The following is a 23049-nucleotide window of genomic DNA, read 5'->3' as shown; positions in this document are numbered from 1 at the left end:
GTGTTGGTGTTGGTGCTCAGCACCTGTTCACAAGCCTTGACCCCTGTACCATGTTTTGTTCTGCTCTCATTATTTCAAAAGCAGAACATGTGCGCAACCTTGTTCATAAACTGTTGCAAATGTTATTGTGATGCTCTGTTTTTTGCACGAGAAACCAATGAAGTGAATGAGCACACAATCATAAGTAGTAATATTTTTGAGATAGCAGAGACAAAAGTAGTAAATATTTTAAGACAAAACAGAGATACCAGAGACAAAACGTTGCTTGCCAATCAAAAACAAGTTTTGGACATATTTTTAGTAAATAGACGAGACTTGCATTTCTCTAATACCACCTAGAAATGCGCCAAGTCAGGGTGAGGATTTCTCCTGTTTCAACATCGTTTTGTGCTAGTGACTTGTCCCCCTTCAATACCCCTTCTTTGCCACGTAACTTCAGATCCTTTGCTGGCATTTGAATCTCATTGGCTATTTTCTCCTTCAAACTCGACACCTTTTCCGATAACGACCCCACTGCTATTTTAATGACTTTCCTTCCATACACTGTTGGAACCCACACCTTGATCGTCGAGGAATCCTTGAAAAAAAAATACACATACATATATATCAAGTTTAACACACAAAGACTAGTCCAGTTCCAGCCCAAGGAAGAAAAATATTTACCTCTATAACACTAGATGACTCGTCAACCTTTCGTCTCTTTGGCTCTGATGAAGAGGTCTGTTCATAAAGACAATCACACGGACGTACTAGATGGAGATGGATGTTCCCCATCATCTGAAAAAAGTATCCATCCTCCAACTGAGCAAAGCAGTCAACAGCCTCCACAAAACCATACAAATCATCATCAAAAGTCATTGACCCTTCTTCCTTTTGCTCCTCCCATTGAACACAATGGAAGTATCTCTCAATAACTGTCTCTGTATCAGCATCATCTGAACCCTCTAATATGTTGGAATATGCATGAACAGCTACCTCATAAAAATGGAACAATTCATCACTTGGTTCCATAAACTTTAAAACTGTTCTTGCATCCAATTTCTTCTTCAATTCCCGACAAATGCGCACCCCATACCGTGCCACAAACACAGCTGTCAGCTTAATGATAGCTATATCATGGGGTGAGGAAAATCGATAATAGTTAGAAGGAAACGAGAAGGGAGTTCTTAGAGTTGGAGGCTGATCAAGACCACCACCAGTATCAATCTGCGTTAGCCGGTTCATCATCACTGAACGGCATTCAGGTGCAGCCACGATAGCAGAGTAGCCATTAACATCCATCCATGCAAAATGATCAACACCACTCAAAAAAGCCGACAATTCCATCACAGCCACTCCCTTTTTAAGCTTATTCAACTGAAGACAGTAGAAGAAAAACTCAAGAGCCATGGCCAAATGATCACCGCCCTTTGTGAAAGGCTTCAATACACTGGAATACACGTCAATAAACGCGAAAAAGAGCGCTCTCCTGCTATGAGTTAGCTTCAGAAACTCAAACTCAGTAGGCGCTATCTTCATCAAAGCCTCCATAAAAGACATCCCATACCTTGTTACAAACAGCGCTGTGAGCTTGATAACACCAAGCTCATCGGGTCCAATCGATTGAGGAAATGTGTATTCAAGGTGGCTACACATGGACCTTGAGCATTGAGGGTAGTCACTGAGCTTACGTCCCAGGGGAAGCAGAACAAGTATACCAGGATGCGGCGTTTGTAGTGGTGACTGCAGGTTCTTTATCATAACTGAAAGGCGTTGAGGTGGTGACATGATACCAGAATACTGCGGCTCATGCATGTGAGCAAGATAGTCCACACCTGCCACAAAGGCATGCAAATCAATGATAGCCCTAGTCTTCACTCCCTCCCCCAGCTTCGGCTTCTCAAGTCGAAGAAGACGGGAAGAAAAAACAGCAAGAACGACCACCGAACAGAAACCAGGGTCGTTGGCCCTTTTGGAAGGCATTAGTATTTTTGAATAGGCATAAACAAGCACATTGAAAACATGGGACCTGATTTCAGCTGGCTCCATTGACGGAAACTGAGGCCTTTGATCCCAACGGAAAAACAGAAAGTCAAAGTGAGGGTTGGAAACCTCTCTCATCATCAGCGCCCGAAGAAAACATTGACCGTACCGAGACACAAAGAATGCAGTAAGCTTAATGATAACTAGCTCTTCTAGTGAAATCCTTTCGGGAAACATATATGGGGGAATGGGATCAGGTTCACACTGGGGTTGGATGTCATCCTCATCTTGATTAGGATGATGAGGCATAGTCATAAGTGAAAAGGAGGGTGGCATGGCAAGAGGAGAAGCATCTCGGTCGTCCATGCAGTCAAGACCATACGCCAAAGCATGCAAATCAGTGACTTTCTGATGCAGCTTCTCCAACTGAACATAGCGGAAAAACTCCCCAAGAGGAGCTTCATCAGCATCAGGAGGAAAAGGCCTTAGGACTCTATGATACAGACCAACAAGTCCGTTGTAGTAACTGAATGTCTTGTCAGAAGACTTCAAAAAGCTGAAATGGGGGCACATGGGCATGTCGATCAAAGCGTGCCAAAACTGTTGGCCGTAGCGCGCCACAAACAGAGCAGTGACCTTAACCAAACCGAGGTCGATGGGTGTGATGTCATCTGGAGGAGGGTGAGGAGGAGGAGGAGGGTCGTCCCTATTGGGAGGAGGCTTGAGATCATCATCATCATCGAATTTAGGTCGTAGGAAATGAATCACCCCATCTTGGCACTGAGCAAAGTATGCATCGCGCTTTTTCCTGTAGACTTGGTGATAGGGATGATCACAACTCTTCAAAAAGCCGGACCTTTCAACCTCCAATACAGTCTTGCTACCAGGCGGCTTGTAAGGTGCATTCTCAATACAACGATTGGCTTCCAAGATTAACTTCTCATGCTCTAAGCCCAACTGGGCTACCACACGTGCTGTTCTCTCAATCACTACTAAGATTTCTGGAGGAGGTTGTGGTGGCGACGTCATTCTTCTTCTTCTTCTTCTTCTTCTTCTTCTCTACAACATCAACAAGGAAACATCAGAAATAGAAGAAGAATAGGAATCGAATTGACAACCAACCACCGTGAATTAAGCTAAGTTCGTAAAGAAAAGAAACTACAATTACTATTGAATGAATACATACAAACCAAAGACTAAACGTGAATCCCCTAGCCTTTCTATTACGGGAATAATAAGATTGATTTATTCACTTGAACTATATATATATATATATATATATGAACACACACACACACACACACACACAAAAAAAAAGGAAAAAAAAGAACCTTAATCGGGTCGGGAGAGAAGGTGAGACTCCCGGAGATAACAAAGACCCAAGCTTGATGAGAAATCAATGCTAGTCCGAGGAATAGGATTTAATTCCTCGCGAATCCAATCCGATGTTAGATCGCCGGAACCCTAGTGTCTTTCTTCTTCTATTGGGGGTGGGGGTCAACGAGAAAGGTAATTTATGTTTTTTAAAGCAGGATCCTATTTTATAAATCCAGGATTCTACCCTTGGATTTTATCATATTTACAAAACAATGAAAATATCCCTATATTTATGGTAACAAATAAATTTTCTTTACAAACCAAAATAAAACCATAAATACTAATTAATTATTATCATTTACTTTAGCTAAAACGTTAGCAGATCCATACCAACTTCTTTTTATATAGTTGGAATATGCATCTAAGTAATTGAATAAAAATATTATCATTAAAAAATAAAATATGCATAAAAATAATATTAAAATATGCAATTAGGAAATATCTTTAGTATATAAATATAATACTTTAGAATAAATTAAATTAATACAATACTTTTCTAAAAAACTAACTTTTTTAAAATTAATTTCATAAATACAAATAAATTTTTTGTATAGCATATCTATCATCAATACTATTAAAACTGAAGGGTCCTTTTTGAGGTCACCTTGAAGTTTTGAATTATTTACAATGTGTTGTATTACATTTTTAATAAACATTACATTTTTATTTTTATTATTAATTATTAATACTATTTATTTGAATTGAGCAAGAGAATATTCTCTATCAATACTAATTACTAAACAAATTATTATGCTTTGCATTTCCCTTAATAAAACAACAATTTATAATTCCTGACTAACAAAAAAAAAAAAAAAAAATTCCTGACTAATGATGAATACTTATCACGACACAAAAGAAAAAAACTAACTCATCTATGAAGGAGATTTTCATAAAAGAGTCAAGAAATTCTCATAAACAAGTCAAGATCTATGAAGGGTGATTTTCATAAATGAGTCAAGAAATTCTCTATCATATCACTGAGGTTAGTGTACAACTGCTTTGGAGTTTATTGGTGGTTCTCTTAGGAATAAATAAGGAGATGGATTGCTTATAAAATTAAGGACTATCTTTTCAAGAAAAGGGGGGAACTTGGTTTCTAATTAGCATTTATTTGCAAGGTCTTGGAATAATGGAATTGGTTTGGGGTTTTATTTCAAGATTTACGGTTTGGAATAATGGAATTGGTTTGGGGTTTTATTTCAAGATTTACGGTTGTCTTCCATGTCTGTGTATCTGTGTGTTTATGATTTATTACAGAAACTCTTATCAACTCTCCACATTGTCATCAGTGCATATTGCATATCCAGTAGACAAGGCTCAGGACATGGTACATATGGATTTTAAAAGGTTAAACGTTTCTTTTCCAAGTCAGATGGTCTAAAGTAAGTGCAAGATTTTATTTTTATCCGGACTAGAGTCGTTGTCCGCGCTACGCGCAGAAAATGGGCTATTTAAATTTTGTGTTTGATTTGGAATATTTTATTACTATTAGTAATTTTTATATTAAGGAAAATTGGATATTGCAATTTTGTGTTTGATTTGAAATGTTTATTACTATTAATAATTTTTTTTATGAAATATTTGTAAAAGCAGAGCAATTTCTTCTGAAGATTATAGTGTCATGTTTGGAATATCATTAATTTATGTTTTGTTTAAATTATACTAATGATTTTGTTTAAATTATACTAATGAATTTGTTGTGTTAACATCAACTATAACATCAAAATCATTACTATCATCTTATTTTTTTATAAAATATTTGTAAAATCAGAGCAAGTTCTTCGGAAGATTATAATGTTCTGTTTGGAATACCATAAATTCATATTTTGTTTCATATTTTATATGTAAACATAGTTAAAGTTTATATTAGTCAAATGGTATCAGTTGAAGAGGTTGAAAAAATGTTTATATTAGTCTTTTAATAATCATACTTAATATTTATTAGTAATTAAAATACTCTGTTTTTTTGCTAAAGTTTATTTTTTTTGTGCTCATATGTATATCATTTTTTAAATACATAGTCTGGGTATTATGAAACACGGTATTATAATGTTTTATATTGCTATATTAAATCACAAAGATTATATCATCTACCATGTGTCATTGAATACTATAATGTAGTTTTTTTTTCTTGTGATAGGTTATCAAGTTTCATATATACATTTTTTTATATGTAGCATATTGGATAATGAAACATTTGCTGGTTGAATTGCTGCAAAATTGTTTGATTTGGAATGTTTAATTGCATAATTTGTAGATTTTTTGGAAATATACAATTAGAATTATAATTTGTATTAGAGACACACACAAATCTCATACATAGGAGAAAGAAAATATCGTGCTGAAGCAAATAAAACATAGAGAATCAAAATAAAACATACCAAGCAAATATAGCATACTGAAGCAAATAAAACATAAGTGAAGCAATGGTGATACAAATATCACAGCAGTAGGAATATTAGGTAGATGTTTTAGCGAGGACCATTACGATCACGACACTTTCCTCGTGCTGACTGTGGTTGAACTGAGTCATATGCACCTATTGCCCTCAGATAATGCATGTAATCTGGGTCGATGTCTTCTTCCCGATCCTCAATGCGTATCAATTGGTTTGCGCTCGGCTCTGGTTAGCTTGTATACATTAGTTACTCCTGAGGTTGAGCTTTCTTGAGTGCTTAATTATTGATGTGGCTGGTTGAGCTGTGTTGACCGCTAATTGTTGTGGCGGTTATTGTGTCTGGTTGAGCTGTGTTGACTGCTTCTCTGCTTCCATTAGAGTTGCTAGCTGGAAAGTTAACCAAATTTAGATCTTTAAAATAAGTAAATAACGAAAATAAGAACATGCAATCTAAGTTAATGAACAAAACTATGTGAAGAAGGAATTACTAAAGACAAAACTGATAAATTTACAAAAGTTAGATCCTTGACTATCCCTATAAATCGAGACTATTGGTTATCTCTGAGGTACGTAAGGCTTCAAATCTTTGTGGATCTATGAGGCTTGTGGTGTATTCAAAAGATTTATAAGATGGATGAATAAGATCGAGGGACTAGATGTCGATAACATGTGTAAGATAACACTGTTATCTAAATCGTGGTGGTTGAAGACGGATTTGATATAGGATTGTGGAGGCTCTGAGAGTTTGTGGTGGCTTGAGATGGATTACGGCATATGAGAGAGTTGTGGTGGTTTGAGGGAAGAGAGAAATCGATAAGGGTAGTAGCATATCTAGGTTACTTCCAAAAAGTTCGACCAATGGTGAGGATAACTTCAACTACTAATCTCCACCGTTAAATCATGTCAATCCAATGGTATAAGTTGTTGTTTTTTTTTTGTTTCTCTTCAATTAAATACGGAAATATGGTTATAAATATTGGGACCGTTCATGAAAGGATCCAAATTATTATTTATAGAATCACATATCTAATTAAATTGATACCATAGAAATACTAAATATTTTTTTCATGATATAAATAAAAATAATTTAGAAGCATAGTTTTAAATAAAGGGAAAACAAAGTCTTCACAGCATTATAAAAAAATGCGAGACTTGATGTAGTTTTAAGTATCCAATAAATAAAAAGTTCACACAAATAAGAATGTCTGAAATATAAATATTACAAATATTTTTTAGTAGTATTTTAATAGAAAGATATTGTATAAAATTGAGAAAAAGATATTTTAATAATATTTTTTTTTGTTTCCAAATATATGTTATCGTATTTTTAAACAACTTTTAATTAAAGTTAGTAATAATACTTTTTAGAGGTTAATTTTTTTTAGTAACTATATTTTTATCAAAAACTTATGTTTTGGAGCATGTTATGCAAGACTCAAGCCGTAGCCACAGAGTAATATTTTTTTTGCTTTTTGCATTGTAGAATAGGGTTTTGAAATATTTCATATACTATGATTACTCCTGAAAGTTAGAGCTTTATAGCCAATTCGTTGACCCTTTTGGCCTGTTATCTAGAAAGCTTTTGTTATAACTTTACTTCTTTTACTCATGTGTGCAATGATGGAGCAGATGTGTGGGTCATTGAAGACTTTCTTACCAAACGTTTTGAGTTAAGGTTCGGGTTAAACTGACCAATCTTAGGAAGAGAGGATACGTTGAGGAAGCTTGAAACTTCGGGTATGGAGGAAGAGAGAAACAGGAGACTGATGTGTGAAGCAGGTCGTCCTGCCTGAACCACTCTCGATTCACCATCCTCCAATCTCCGCCGTTGAGCCAAGCAAGAATAGCAGATACCGTGAGATGCTCGGAAGATCTGTCAGACAAAGTAAGATCTGAAGGAGTCTTTGGTTATGGTTCTGGCCTTGTATCCTGTGAATCACCATCATTGAAACGATTCAACCAGTAAAAATAGAGAGAGAGATATTTAGCTTTATGCTAGATGCAGACAGAGTTTCGGAACATTATATCATTTCGAAACAACATTTTAACTTAGACAATAACATTATACCAAAAAACTAACTGTCATTGAGATTACAACCGATTAGAAGAGGATTCAGACACAAGCTACTTGACAAAAAGATCATATATTAGTCACATTCTTCAAAGAGTTATTGACTTTACAAAAAATCACTTGGCTGCTATTCTAATTCAGCCTTCTACGTCCCCTTGGTCCACTTGTGTCACTGATACTCCACTGATGGGAAGACCTCTTCCAATAGGTTCTTCATCTCCTGGTAGCAGAGGAACTTCCTTCTGAAGCATCAAGAGTTGGTAGATGAGGTTTGGGAAAATCAGGTTTTTGTCCCAATCTGTCTTGCGGGTCATGTCCATCACTTGGTCATACACAAGATGAACAAAGCTTATCTTCTCGCGTTTGGCGACAGCATATAGAAGGTGGAGTCGGTTCTTCATCATTGAATCAGAGTCAGGACCTGGAAGCCAATTCCGCTCACACACACGGTAGAGTGTATGGAAAGGATTGAGCAAAGCATTGAGGTTGAATCCTGTCCATCCGGAGCATTGGCCTCCAGTGAGATGGGAGATGGCTTGCTTCAGAACAACCTTTTTCCACTCAAAAGAGTGCTCAACAGATGGTGTCATCATCAGTTGGTTGATCACCGATGGTGTAAATTGGAGAATATAACCCCGAATAAGAGCACCCTCATCGTTGTAGGGTTTGTTCGAGATGAACTCCCTCACAACTCTAGGACAGAACGAATGCACATGCATCACAGTATAGGACCATCCTATGCTATCGATAATGCTAAACACATCATCTAAAGCATGATTCTTAGGATCTAAAAGGACCCTGAACTACAAAGCCTCGGAGACAGAGATAACGATACCCGATAGAGGCGTCCTCATTGTGATGACGGCGAGAATATCCTCCGATTGGGGTAACGGTATTGCGGAATAACAATCGGCTGCTCTGGAGACGATCATCGTACGACTTGAATTGAATTTGAGGTCGGAAGTGATAGGACTCTCCGAGTGAGGAATCTATCTCGGTGAACCTCTGCCGTCTAGATCGAGTAGTAGGAGAATTGTTCTGTTCAGCCATGGCGGATGTGATCGATTTGAGAGCAGTGGAGAGATGAAGAGGAAGAGTCTCGAGTTTCCCTCGTTAAAAGGAAGAAGAAACACTCGAACTTTCTGAAACGGCGTGATTAAAAAAATCCTGTGTCTTCCGGCTTCCTATTATATGTGGTATTTCGAGCACGAATTATCCAAAGTGTATCCTTACTCTAGTGGTAGAGTAGACCTCCTAAATGCTCCTGGACCAGGGTTCGAACTCTCCTACCAACATGTGTTTAATTTTCGGTCAGTTTCCATTTTTGACTTTTAGAAAACATATTGTATGAGGATTATATTATATTTTGACCCAATGATTTAAAAAATTAACTACAAACAGTGTATAGTTATCATCTAATATCATAGTTTCGATTTTAAGGATGCGATGATTTACCAATTAGTAGGAGTAAGTTGTTTTATAATTATTCATAATTATACATGAATTTTGGAATATTATAAGATATTTTCATGAATGTGACTACGAAACGGTAATGAAAATTTGCAAATATTAAGATAAACTAAATAAATAAGCCAAAAATAGTAATCTAAGTTATAATCTTAATTAAAAAATAGTTGTTCAATCAATTTCCGTAGGAGAAAAGAGTATTTGAGTGTGCCTTTTTAATTGACTTACGAAACGGTAATGCAAATTTAAAAACCGTTGACTGGTTTACGTTTGATCCCAATTGGAGTTATGCCATTAGGCTTAGGATGGCAGTTTATTCATCTTTTGGAAGTGTTGTATGATATCAATGTCGTTATCAAAGTAAAAACGTGATCCTGGTGTGGTTGTGAGTGATAATTTCCCTGTAAAAATGAAATATTTGTAAGCATTTGGTTTAACATAAAACTTAAGCTTAGTTTATCACCTTCATGTAACCATGGAATGATACTTGCGATGATTACAATTTGTTTTTTCCTGGTATATTTGCGATTTAGATAAACGATTGTTATGCTACACTGGTGGATGAGAAGAATATATCCAAGTGGAGCGTTACCATTATCGGACATCATGATACTCTCTCGTAAGCTCCTACTTCCTTTAATCAACATTTTTAGAGATCTTGGGATTGACTCTTAGATAAGGGTTTGTTTGAAATGGTATTGCTTCCAATTGATTACATCGGAACAGAGGGAGAGGAGTGAGGATCGCTCTGTCTTTTTGTCTCAATGCTCTGCTTTTTGTCTCAATGCTTTTATGGGGTTTTAATAAAGTTGGTGGCTTTGCAGGGAATGGGGATTCTTTAACGCTATCATGACCTTCCCGCAGAACTATCTTAATAGCCCACTAAGCGTAATGTTTACTACAGATAGTGACATCCTAATGGTTAACTTTCTAACAGAGAATGATGATTGTTAAACTAGGTGTTTTCCTGCACACCATGTGTGCAGTAATGAATTTTTTAAATCTAATTTATATTTAAATTTTTTTTATTAAATATTATATATTTTACTATTTTCTTACTAATATTTAATATAGATTTGATATATATTAAATCAATTTGCATAAAACTAATAAAAATTGTATAATTATCAAAAATTTAGCCTAAACAATATTTATAAAATTTGTAGATATATAAGAAACTAATGATTTTACGATTAGATATTTTTTTTTTAAATTGTAAAATTTTTTGAAAGTTTTAGTAATACAAATTGTATAATTATACAAAAATAATAATATTTCGAAATTTGAAATGTTATATATGAATATATTTATTTTATAGATGATGTTAAGGTGGGTATTCGGGTACCCATTCGGGTTCTGTTTGGATCTAATCGGGTTTCGGGTTTAAAGATTTCAGCCCCATTCGGGTATTTCTAAATTTCTGTTCGGGATCGGTTCGGATCTTTGCGGGTTCGGTTCAGGTTCGGATAACCCATTTAAATTATTTTTAAAATTTTAATATTCATTATATGCTTAAAATTTCTCAAAATCAATAAATCAAAATAATATATTACATATAAATTTGTATAATATATGTCAAAATACCTAAAATTAACATATAAATTGGTTTGATTTAAATATATGGATTGAAAATTAATAGATATTTCAAGAATTTTGGTGTTTTGAATATATTTTAGCTATTTTAGACATTTACTTTTGACTATTTATGTATATTTTTAAGTATTTTAGACAACTTTAAAGTATCTTATATATTTTGGATGTTTTTAATATATATTAAATCTTAAAATAAGTAATATATTTAGGTATATAAATCTATTTCGGTTACATTCGGGTACCCGAGATACTTCGGTTCGGGTCGGGTTCGGTTTCGGTTTTTTAGATACCAAAATTTTGAACCCGTTCTGATATTTAATCAATTTCGGTTCGGGTTTGGTACTACTTTTTCGGATCGGGTTCGGTTCGGTTCTTTAGATCCGGATTTTTTGCCCAGCCCTAGATGATGTATGAGCTATTACCATATTTTAAAAAAGGTTACCAAAAAGAAATGTCAATATTAAATGTAATATATGAATTATTATCATATTCTAATAAGTTTGCTAAAAATATAAATCAACATTAAATGAAATTATCTATGTCATATTTTTCCGGAAGCCATGTCATCAATTTCAATAGCCATGTCATATTTGTTTTGTGAAATTGATTGTAGAGAGGACATCTGGCAAAATCACTTCGCAAATATAGTCTGGGAGATAGATCATCCGTTTTGCATTAACGTTTCTATCATGATGCAAGTTATAATAGAGAAGGATGATCCTATATGATCACTTAGAAAACAGGGCTGAGTTTTTAGGCAAGGTGGTGGTAGAAAAAGAGGAGAGCATATTTGCAGAGATAGTGCATTAGATAGAGCTTATTATCTCCAGAGGAGATAATCTAAAATGGTTTGTGAAGACTAATAAAGAGATTCACCAAAAAATTGAGTATAAGGAATACTTTGACACTGAGTAAGGATTTGTTTACCTCCAATATCCACAGGGGGGGGGGGGGTAGGATGTTGGTTCTCCATTCCGTTCATATGACGACTGTTGGGATCAAAAACGGTTACGACCAAGTTAACATTCAAATGTCCGAAGAAGTAAGCGAGAATATTTCTACGAAAAATATTCTTTCGAAAAAGATTTGTTTTTACAAAGAGCCTTGCGGAAAAAACACGTTCGCGAAACATCGGAGAAAACCCGAATAAGGTCGCTGCGTAACGATCGAACACGCACACGTCTCGGTCGCTATGTAGCGACCGAGTGCGTCGTAGTGACCGAGCTCGAGCCAAGCTCGGTCGCTACGTAGCGACCGAGCGCGCGTCCCGCTTGGTCGCTACGTAGCGATCGAGCACGTGCACGTTTTGATCGTTACGAAGTGATCGAGCTTTCCAAAAACGTCGATACGACACGAACCCATGCATTCTCGTCTACTCTTTAATGCTACTCCCCGAAGACCGTAGCGAACCCATTTCATGTTTCTCGTCATTTGAAGTCATCAATCAAACTTTACGATAAAAACCGCGGAAAGTTCGTTTTTATCGAAAGAAATCGTAATAAACGTCTCGAATCAAAAGACGGCCCAAAGAGACCTAAGACGTGATTCGAAGCCCACTTACGATTTTTTAACCAAAAGCTCATAAAACGTAGGACAGTTTATGCTTGGTTCGCAAGGGAAGATAAATGTCAAGTTTCCGCGGATACGAAGTTTCTGAAGATAATTACGAAGATCGGGAAAAATGGAATATCTCCATTTTTAGGCTATGACGGCTTAAGGGAAGAAGGGGAAAAGCGTAAACCGACCTAGGAGCTAGTATATAAGGAGGCCTAGGCGAGAGGCATGGAAGATGACTTTTCTCAGAGCAAACTTAGCACTTAGAGCAATTAGGCAACTTTTCGTTTTTGTTATTATGAGCTGCGAATCAACTAGATTTTGCAGTCTTAGGTTGTTAGAACTAGGGATCTCGCTGACAGCTCTCGTAGCCAAGGCTCTTACCTTGTTGTAACGCTCATACGCAAATTCAGAATAAGACTTCTCTTTGCTCTCTTTTCGATTTCTTATATTTTCGTCGTTGTTATATCGTGTTCTGATTGCTTGGCGTGTGGTATTAGCAGATATCCGGGATCTCTGGGAAATTAGGGTTTTCCTAGTTTCCTAATTTAAACGGAAATCGTCAGTGCAAATTTCGGTTCCCACAGTTTGGCGCTAGAAGGAGGGGACGTACGGATCAATCTAACCCGCAAAAGCCACTCAACGATCGGAAACGATATGCAAAACTCGACATGCGCGAACATCATCTCGTTCAAGGGGGGAGCAACGGTCGATCAGGCCAAACCTCATAACGATCTCCTTGTTATCGAGCTAACGATTCGTGATATCGATATCGCTAGGGTATTAATCGATACTGGAAGTTCGGTTGATATCATCTTCAAAGATACTCTCGAGAAGATGGAGATCGATCCATCTGAAATAGTGGAAAATCTTAGCCCGTTATTGGGACTTTCGGGAGAAACCAGCTTTCGGATCAATTAATCTCGCTGTAAAAGCTGGAACCATGACGAGAATCACAGAGTTTCTAGTCGTAGACCGTCCAGCATCCTACAACGTTATCATGGGAACGCCATGGTTAAATTCCATGCGCGCGATCCCATCAACGTACCACCTTTGCCTCAAATTTCCAACTCTTAACGGAATCGAGGTAATATGGGGAAATCCGAGGGTATCGTAAGTGTGTTTCGCCGCAGAACAAAAAGGAAAAAGACCCGACCTCGAAACCATTCCTAGAAAGGTGAAGAAAATGGCCTCCGACGAAAACACCCGGAGTCAGGATTTAGCGGAACTCTTTTGGCAATCCCGTAAAATCCTGGCCCAGAAGAAAAACGTGAACCAACTTGCGAACCCGTGGTGACGGTGTGTCTCGACGAAGCGTTCCCAGAACAGTGTGTCGAGATCGGAGCCGATCTCCGTGAGCCCCTGAGGACAGAGCTCATAACCTGTCTGAAAAAGAACCTTAATACTTTCGCATGTGCTGCGGAGGATATGCCAGGAATCGACATTAACATAACATGTCACGAACTGAATATCGATCCAACTTTCAAACCAGTCAAACAAAAAAGACGTAAGCTAGGACCCGAACGCGCTTCCGCAGTGAACGACGTGGTCGAAAAATTGCTTAAAGTCAGATCGATAACAGAAGTGAGATATCCAGACTGGCTCGCAAACCCCGTAGTAGTCAAAAAGAAAAACAGGAAGTGGCGAGTCTGCGTGGACTTTACTGACCTTAACAAAGTCTGTCTAAAGGATAGTTTCCCTTTACCACACATCGATCGGCTGGTCGAAGCGACGGCGGGAAACGAACTTCTATCTTTCATGGATGCCTTCTCAGGTTACAATCAAATTATGATGAATCCCGACGATCGCGAGAAAACTGCGTTCATTACTGAACGCGGAACTTAGTGCTATAAGGTAATACCCTTTGGCCTCAAAAACGCCGGCGCAACTTATCAACGACTCGTGACCGTATGTTCTCCAAACAGCTCGGTAAAACGATGGAGGTCTATATCGATGACATGCTCGTCAATGCCCTCCGGGCTAGGGATCACGTATCACATCTTGAGGAATGTTTTACGCAACTAAACTCCCATAACATGAAGCTTAACCCGACAAAATGCAGATTCGCCGTAGCATCGGGAGAGTTCCTCGGTTACCTAGTGACATACCGCGGTATCGAAGCTAACCCGAAACAAATCAATGCGTTGATCGAGATGGCTTCGCCCAAAAATAAGCGAGAAGTCCAGAGATTGACCGGAAGAGTCGCAGCACTTAAACGATTCATTTCACGGTCAACAGACAAGTGTTTACCTTTCTACGACATCCTACGGGGAAATAAAAAATTCGAATGGTCGGAAGAGTGCGAAAACGCCTTCCAACAGCTGAAACGATACTTAGCTACTCCTCCAGTCCTCGCAAAACCTGTGGAAGGAGAACCTTTGTTCTTATACATCGCGGTATCGGCAACAGCTGTGAGCGGCGTCCTGATCAGGGAAGAGCGCGGCGAACAAAAACCTATTTTCTATATAAGCAAAACCTTGCTGGATGCTGAATCTAGGTATCCACTAATGGAAAAATTAGCATGCGCAGTCGTAACATCGGCGCGGAAGCTAAGACCGTATTTCCAATCCCACACGATCGTCATCCTCACGACCTTCCCCCGGCGGACAATTTTGCATAGCCCGAGTCAGTCGGGCCGACTAGCCAATTGGGCGATTGAGTTAAGTGAGTACGATATCGAATACCGACCAAGAACAAGCGCAAAATCCCAAGTACTCGCAGACTTCTTAGTCGAACTACCAACAGGAACCGTGACCAACGAGGAACCAAATTCGACATGGCTCCTTCACGTCGACGGATCCTCATCCAAGAAAGGATCGGGCATCGGAATCCGCCTCACATCTCCGACCGGTGAGATCCTAGAACAGTCGTTCAGGCTTGAATTTCACGCGTCCAACAACGAGGCTACGTTTAGCTCACGGGTTGAAGATACGCAATATCCGCACCTACTGCGATTCCCAGCTAGTTGCAAGTCAATATAGCAGAGAATACGAGGCACGAGACAAAAGAATGGACGCGTATCTCAAATTGGTCCAAAATTTAGCCCAAGAATTTGACTGCTTCGCTCTTACCAAATCCCCCGTTCCGAAAATGTCCAAGCCAATGCTCTCGCGGCCCTGGCATCAAGTTCCGACCCAGGTCTCTAAAAGAGTAATTCTGGTCGAATTCATCGAACACCCAAGTATCGGACAACCAATCGTCGTCAACCTCATCGGGGACCAAGACGAAGAGGTAGAGGAAGTTTCGGTACAGCCGGAACCGGAACAATCCGATTACGGCTATGATACCCCATGGCTGCAAAGAATTCGAGCCTACATCACCGACGGGACATTACCTCTCGAAAAATGGGCGGCCCGCAAAATCCGAACACAGGCCGTGCGTTTCGTAACAGTCGACGGCGAAATTTACAAATGGAGATTCTCCGGACCACTCATGACGTGTCTGGAGGGAGAAAAGGCGAGAAAAGTCATGGATGAAGTTCATTCTGGGTCCTGCGGAAACCATTCCGGTGGAAGGTCGCTAGCAGTGAAAATCAAACGCCATGGATTCTACTGGCCAACGATGATCGGAGATTGTGAGAAGTTCGCACGAAAATGCGAAAAATGCCAAAGGTATGCTCCAACCATCCTACAACCAGCGGAAGTCCTCTCCTCCATCACGCCACCATATCCCTTCATGCGCTGGGCCATGGACATCGCCGGACCTCTTCACAATTCAAAGCAAAAGCGTTTCCTCTTAGTCCTCACCGATTTGTTCTCAAAATGGGTAGAGGCAGACTCATATGCAAGTATAAAAGACGTCCAAGTTGAAAATTTCGTATGGAAAAACATCATCTGTAGACATGGAGTTCCTTACAAGATCGTAACCGATAACGGGTCTTAGTTCATCTCCACCCGATCCGAAGGATTCTGCGAGAAGTGGAAGATACGACTAAACAAGTCAACTCCCATGTATCCGCAATGCAACGGACAAGCCGAGACAATCAATAAGACCATTCTTGATGGACTTAAGAAATGCCTAGAGACTAAAAAAGGCAGGTGGGCCAACGAACTCGAGGGAGTCCTCTGGTCGCATCGCACCACCCCAAGGCGAGCAACGAGGGAAACGCCTTTCGCTCTCGTATATGGAACGGAATGCATGATTCCCGCAGAAGTCGAGTTCCCCGGTGTTCGAAGAAGATTACTACCCGAACGAGAAGCGCTTAATAACGCCATGCTCTTAGACGATCTTGACCTCGTTAACGACCGCCGAGACCGAGCACTCATTCGAATCCAAAATTACCAACACGCAGCTGCAAAATATTATAATTCCAACGTACGGAATCGCAGATTCAACGAAGGGGATTTGGTCCTTCGCAAAGTCTTCCAAAACACCGCCGAGTGAAACGCGGGAAAACTTGGAGCAAACTGGGAAGGACCCTACAAGATCGAAAAAGTCGTTCGACCAGGTTCCTACGAAATAACCAACATGCAAGGCGTAAAAGTTCTGAGAACCTGGAATGCAATGCATCTCAAAAAATACTATCACTAAACAAACAACTTCACGATTACCGAACTACGAGACGGCTTGATCTCCATAAGGAGTACGTAGGCAGTTTGTCGAAAGACGAATTCAGGTGTCCCCCCTCACTAAAAGGGGGGGGGGGAGTGGATACGTATACTCGTATAGTCTCAAATTCAAAATATCTGACCACACCCTCGATATTTCTGAAACTTTTTAACCGAGCAAATCATCTTCATCCGCAAATAAACCAGTCGCTAAGAAAAAACCAACCTTCGACCCTGCGAAACGTCGCACAAAATCGCCTAAAGAGTTGTTTCCTGGCCGACAAATTGAAACCCTCGTCACGAAAAACAATATACTCATCAACATCTCAGCAAAACACATATTCTTCGCGAAGACCCAAACGGTAATATCTACCACCAAGTTCGTTGCTGATCACATCGAACTCTTAAACGTCCTAAACAGACATAGCCATCTCACGAAGATGACTCTCGTACATCCGACACAAGGATAATAGTGCTATAAAAGAAATCCGAAATTTTGGTCTAGCACTTCCAGTTGGCTTAAAAATTGTCTCTGGAGAGATGCTCGATTCGTATCAGACAAGTTGTATAAGCCGAGAACCTATCACGGACTTTAAATCGGTACGAATCAGGGTAAAATCGCAACAGATAGACCGATAGCCGGCTATTCCCCGCATTAATCTTAAAACCGAGAGTAAACCTAGGTCTTGCCCTAAACCCAGCGCACTCGTCTCTAACATCTCAAGGCATGATATCGAAAAGATATGAGATCCTAAACCATACCTATATGTTTATTTTCAACGTCTCCAGATACCCCGCGAAACCTGGATCTCGCGGAAAAACTCTAGAAACAGACCGAGAACAAAGCATTATCTTCCTTCCACATCATGCACTAACTCACAAAAACACAAATTGATTATCTTTTCATTTAAAGAAAGCCGCAAAGCGGCAGAGATTCAAAGCCAAAAACGGCCAGTCCCGAAACAAGAAATAAGGCCACATAAGGATGGAGGAGTCTCACTCTGAAGTGCCCGGACTACGGCCATCCCGCCCTCGACAGTCGCTAAGGCCAACTCCCTGCCGCGGATGCGCTCAAGGGAGCCTAGAAAGTCGGAGATCTTCGCCAAACGAGCCTGGAACTCAACGCGAAGCGCTTCCTTGGCCTCTTCGATCCCGCGACTCGCTGATCTTTCACCACTCTCAATCTGACGCTGAAGTCGGTGAACCTCCGAAGACTTGGCCTTCCTAGCCTTCTTCTCTTTAAGCAGTGAGCTCGCCGTCTTCCCAAGGTCCCTCTCGAGCTCCCCGATCTCGGCCTCGAGCTTAGACACCTTCACGGAATGAGAACCCTTGATAGCTTTCAGCATGGCCTCTGTTTCAGAACATTTTCCTTGCATCTCCGTCAGATCCCCTGCCAAACGACTGGCCTCAGAACCGCACTCACTGATCATTCCATCGATCAGGGACACGAACTACGAGACAAGAGAACAATTAGAGATACGAAATGGGACAAACCCTAAAAACAAAAAAAAAATGGAAACATCCAACGAGCCAATCGTAAAAATCCAAAGTAGGGGACAAACCTTTCCGCGAAGTTCCGACGCTAGATTTGAGCCTCCTTGCTGCGAAGATTCCCCATCGCCGCCCTTGGTGAATTTCCTTTTCCGGCCCTTTGGCTGAGCGGCCGGAACTGCACTGGGAGCACACAGCGCTAGGACAATCTCTTTCCTAGCCGGAGGAGGAGGCATAGATTCGGCGACCTTCTCTTTATCCTCGACAAGGATCAGAGTCGTAGACGATCCAGTGGGCTGAACCAAAGCGTCCGGAACACAAATAACGCTCGTGCCAACTTGAGGTCCTGCGTTCTGCAACAACCGTAGTGGAAGAGGATGGGAACTCAGTGCCGGCTCGAACTGGCTCCTTTTCGGCTTTGCGGTGAGCTAGTTTCTCTCGGAAGGAAAGATGGCCGGCGACGCAAGCTGGCACCTCAATCGAGGAAGCCGGAACTGGAGCTTCGGAGGTGGCCTCGCCCATCTCAACGTCGGAACTTCTCTTGTCACCCTGGGAAGAAGACATGTCAAAAGACTAGAGTTTAGGAAAGAAGCTAGAGAGGATTTGAAGGAAGGAAAGTTTGAAAGAAATGAATGATAGGAGCTCACTACTTATAGAAGTATGAGCTTAGGATTTAGATTTTTATAATATATATTTCCTCGATGACTTTCCTCCGCAGAATTCAGAATGAAAACTTCGTCCGATACACCTGTCTTTGCCCCAATCTCCAAACCGCACGCTAGAATCTCGTCCCGATCCACGATTCTAACGAGCTGGGGGGCTAACTGTTGGGGTCAAAAACGGTTATGTCAAAGTTAACATTCAAATGTCCGAAGAAGTAAGCGAGAATATTTCTACGAAAAATATTCTTTCGAAAAAGATTGTTTTTACAAAGAGCCTTGTGGAAAAAACACGTTCGCAGAATATCGGAGAAAAACCCGAATAAGGTCGCTGCATAACGATCGAACACGGACACGTCTCAGTCGCTACGTAGCGATCGAGCTCGAGCCAAGCTTGGTCGCTACGTAGCGATCGAGCACGTGCACGTTTCGATCGTTACGAAGCGATCGAGCTTTCCCAAAACGTCGATATGACACGAATCCATGCATTCTCATCTACTCTTTAATGTTATTCCCCGAAGACCGTAGCGAACCCATTTCATGTTTCTCGTCATTTGAAGTCATCAATCGAACTTTACGATAAAAACCGCGGAAAGTTTGTTTTTATCGAAAGAAATCGTAATAAACGGCTGAATCAAAAGATGGCCCAAAGAGACCTAAGACGTGATTCGAAGCCCACTTACGATTTCTTAACAAAAAGCCCATAAACCGTAGGACGGTTTATGCTTGGTTCGCAAGGGATGATAAATGTCAAGTTTCCGCGGATAAATACGAAGTTTCCGAAGATAATTACGAAGATCGGGAAAATGGAATATCTCCATTTTTACGCTATGACGGCTTAAGGGCAGAAGGGGAAAAGCGTAAACCTACCTAGGAGGTAGTATATAAGGAGTCCTAGGCGAGAGGCATGGAAGAGGACTTTTTTCAGAGCAAACTTAGCACTAAGAGCAATTAGGCAACTTTCTGTTTTTGTTATTTCGAGCTGCCACTCAACTAGGTTTTACAGTCTTAGGTTGTTAGAACTAGGGATCTTGCCGACAGCTCTCGTAGCCAAGGCTCTTACCTTGTTGTAACGCTCATACGCAAATTCGGAATAAGACTTCTCTTTGCTCTCTTTTCGATTTCTTATATTTTCGTCGTTGTTATATCGTGTTCTGATTGCTTGACGTGTGGTATTAGCAGATATCCGAGACCTCTGGGAAATTAGGGTTTTCCTATTTTCCTAATTTTAACGGAAATCGACAGTGCGAATTTCGGTTCCCACAACAACCCTGTGAATTTTTTTGAAGAAAAGTTAGAGATATGCACTAAGTTTTGTAAGTTTTGCCTAATCATAGATTCCTTACACTTAAACAGTTTTATGGAGTATTTAGTGTTAGAACTTAGAGGATAGTTCCAATGATAGTTGAGAAGCATTTTGGAATATGTGAAAGAGGGTTTGAGCTTTTTCCTTGTGCTGTGTTTCTTGAAAGGATTTGACTCGCTATGAGGAAGGTGGAATAAGTATGTTAGTGCAGAGAAGATGTGGTTAAATCTTACGTTTTGGAATAAGTTTTAGTCATAACTATTTGGTTTGAATTAATGTTACGGTGCAAAACTTATGCAGTCAATTACGTTCCTTTATGTTAATTTTACAAAACGTTACGATTTGGTTAATATTGTATTTCCTTTTTTGCTGTATGTGATCGTAAAGATCAATAAGAATATTAACATCATAAGGTTTCCCAACCTCATTTACAACCAACTCATATTACTAAATTTGTAAAAAGTTGTAATATTCTCGATGACACTCGGTTGGCCATTGATAAGGAAAATACTAATAAAGATCAATAAGAATATTTACTAATCATACATTGGACGTAGTAGATATGTTCAAACATCACAGATCCATTAAGTTATTGACAATGTATATGTATTTTAACGCTAAGGAAAGAAATTATTAAGTGCAGCCAGAATAGATTATAAGAAAGAAATATAATTCAATGTTGGGAAAATAAAGTCTGAGATTGAAATACCAAAGCATAGAGTTTTAGCAAAAATAAAGTCTGAAATTGAAAAACCAAAGCATAGAGTTTCAGTAACCATAAAAACCAACACTTAACACATCATAGCCACTTCTGGCTCGCTTGGAATCCTCTGCCTCAACCTTATCAGCAGCCCTCTTCACACTCCCAAAGCATGTGGAAGGATCATCATCAGCATCTTCCTTGTGCAAAGTTTTCTGTGCGTCTGGTACATCCCCATTTCCTTCCAAATTGGCTTCAACTTCTGGAACTTCTGGAGTGAGCACCTTTGTCACAGTCAAAGATTGGGTCTTGCCAGTCAAATTGTGATTTGACACCTTCACAACGAATTTACGAGTGTGTCATATGGTATCGATAAGAGCTTGAGGTACCGGAACCAAGTGATCATCTCCTACATTCTCATTGGCCTAACATAAAGTAATCAATTGTCACTATATACTTCTAATTATCTTGGGAAATACAGTTCTAAATAACAAAGGCACACAGATTTGTAATTACCTCGAAATAATCCTCAACCAACTCAGAAGCTTTCTTTCCAGATAACTGTTGGGGTCGAAAATGGTTATGACGAAGTTAATGTCCAAACCTCCGCAAAAATGAGTGCGAGTATCTTTTACGAAAGTTGTACTTCGTAAAAAATGTCGCAACAAGGAATCTCACGATAAAACCTTGTTCAAAGTCTCGATTGAATCAAATACCGACTATCCCAAGGCGACAGACACGTATCTAAACCAGCCACAGACAAGCTCGAGTATGGCGATCGGACCACGGACAGGCCAAGCATGATCGCTACGCAGCGACCAAGCATGCACACTGCTCGGTCGCTACGTAGCGACCGAGCTCGAGCCAAGCTCGGTCGCTAGCACGCGTCTTGGTTGGTTGCTACGTAGCGACCGAGCGCGCATCCCGCTCGGTTGCTACGTAGCGACCGAGCGCGCGTCCCGCTCAGTAACTACGTAGCGACCGATCTCGAGCCAAGCTCGGTCGCTACGTAGCGACCGAGCTTTCCCGAAACATCGTAGCGACCGAGCTTTCCTGAAACATCGGATACGACACGAATCCATGCGTTCTCGTCTACTCTTTGATGCTATCTCCCGAAGACCGCAGCAAACCCATTTCATGTCTCTCGACATTTGAAATCGTCAATCGAACTTTACGGTAAAAACCGCGGAAAGTTTATTTTTTATCGAAAGAAGCCGTAATAAACGCTACGAGTCAAAAGACGGTCCAAAGGGACCTAAGATATGACTCGAAGCCCACTTTACGATTTCTTAACCAACAGCCCGTAAACCATAGGACGGTTTACGCTTGGTTCGCAAGGAAAGATAAATGTCAAGTTTTCGCGGATAAATACGAAATTTTGAAGATAATTACGAAGATCGGGAAAAATGGAATATCTCCATTTTTAGGCCATGACAGCTTAAGGGCAGAAGGGGAAAAGTGTAAATCGACCAATGAGCGAGTATATAAGGAGTCCTAGGCGAGAGGCATGGAAAAAGGAGAACTTTTTGAGAGCAAACTTAGCATTTAAAGCAATTAGGCAACTTTCCGTTTTTGTTATTTCGAGCTGCGACTCAACTAGGTTTTGCAGTCTTAGGTTGTTAGAACTAGGAATCTCGCCGACAACTCTCATAGCCGAGGCTTCTACCTTGTTGTAACGCTCATACGCGAACTCGGAATAAGACACCTTTTGCTTTTTTTTTTACGATTTTTCATATTCTTATCGTTGTTATCTCGTGTTCTGATTGCTTGGCTTGTGGTATTAGCAGATATCTGAGACCTCTGGGAAACTAGGGTTCTCCTACTTTCCTAATTTTGACGGAAATCGACAGTGCAAATTTTGGTTCCCACAGTTTGGCGCTAGAAGGAGGGGGATACGGATCAATCTAACTCTCAACCACATCAC

General features: G+C 40.0%; 1 protein-coding gene across 1 annotated transcript; it reads right to left on the bottom strand.

The window, feature by feature from the left end:
* Positions 1-183: 183 nt before the first annotated feature.
* On the bottom strand, positions 184-3643 carry LOC111202946. Its single transcript, XM_022696220.2, has 3 exons — positions 3294-3643; positions 664-3021; positions 184-577 (listed from the first exon to the last, which is right to left on the bottom strand). Exons 2-3 carry the CDS (start codon positions 2989-2991, stop codon positions 326-328), a joined length of 2580 nt encoding a protein of 859 aa, XP_022551941.2. The 5' UTR covers positions 2992-3021; positions 3294-3643; the 3' UTR covers positions 184-325.
* Positions 3644-23049: the final 19406 nt, after the last annotated feature.

This window comes from Brassica napus, chromosome C3, assembly GCF_020379485.1.
Source record: "Brassica napus cultivar Da-Ae chromosome C3, Da-Ae, whole genome shotgun sequence".
In the NCBI taxonomy this organism is placed as follows: Eukaryota; Viridiplantae; Streptophyta; class Magnoliopsida; order Brassicales; family Brassicaceae; genus Brassica; species Brassica napus.
Note: the sequence above shows the minus strand (reverse complement) of the source record. Positions and strands in the feature narration are given on the sequence as shown.

What these genes read in the sequence shown, in the direction of transcription:
- LOC111202946 (XM_022696220.2), bottom strand. Translation starts at nt 2,991, where the DNA reads ATGACGTCGCCACCACAACCTCCTCCAGAAATCTTAGTAGTGATTGAG. An exon ending in AGTCATCTAGTGTTATAGAG is followed by an intron (nt 578 to 663) that starts GTAAATATTTTT and finishes TTTTTTTTCAAG; the next exon opens with GATTCCTCGACGATCAAGGT.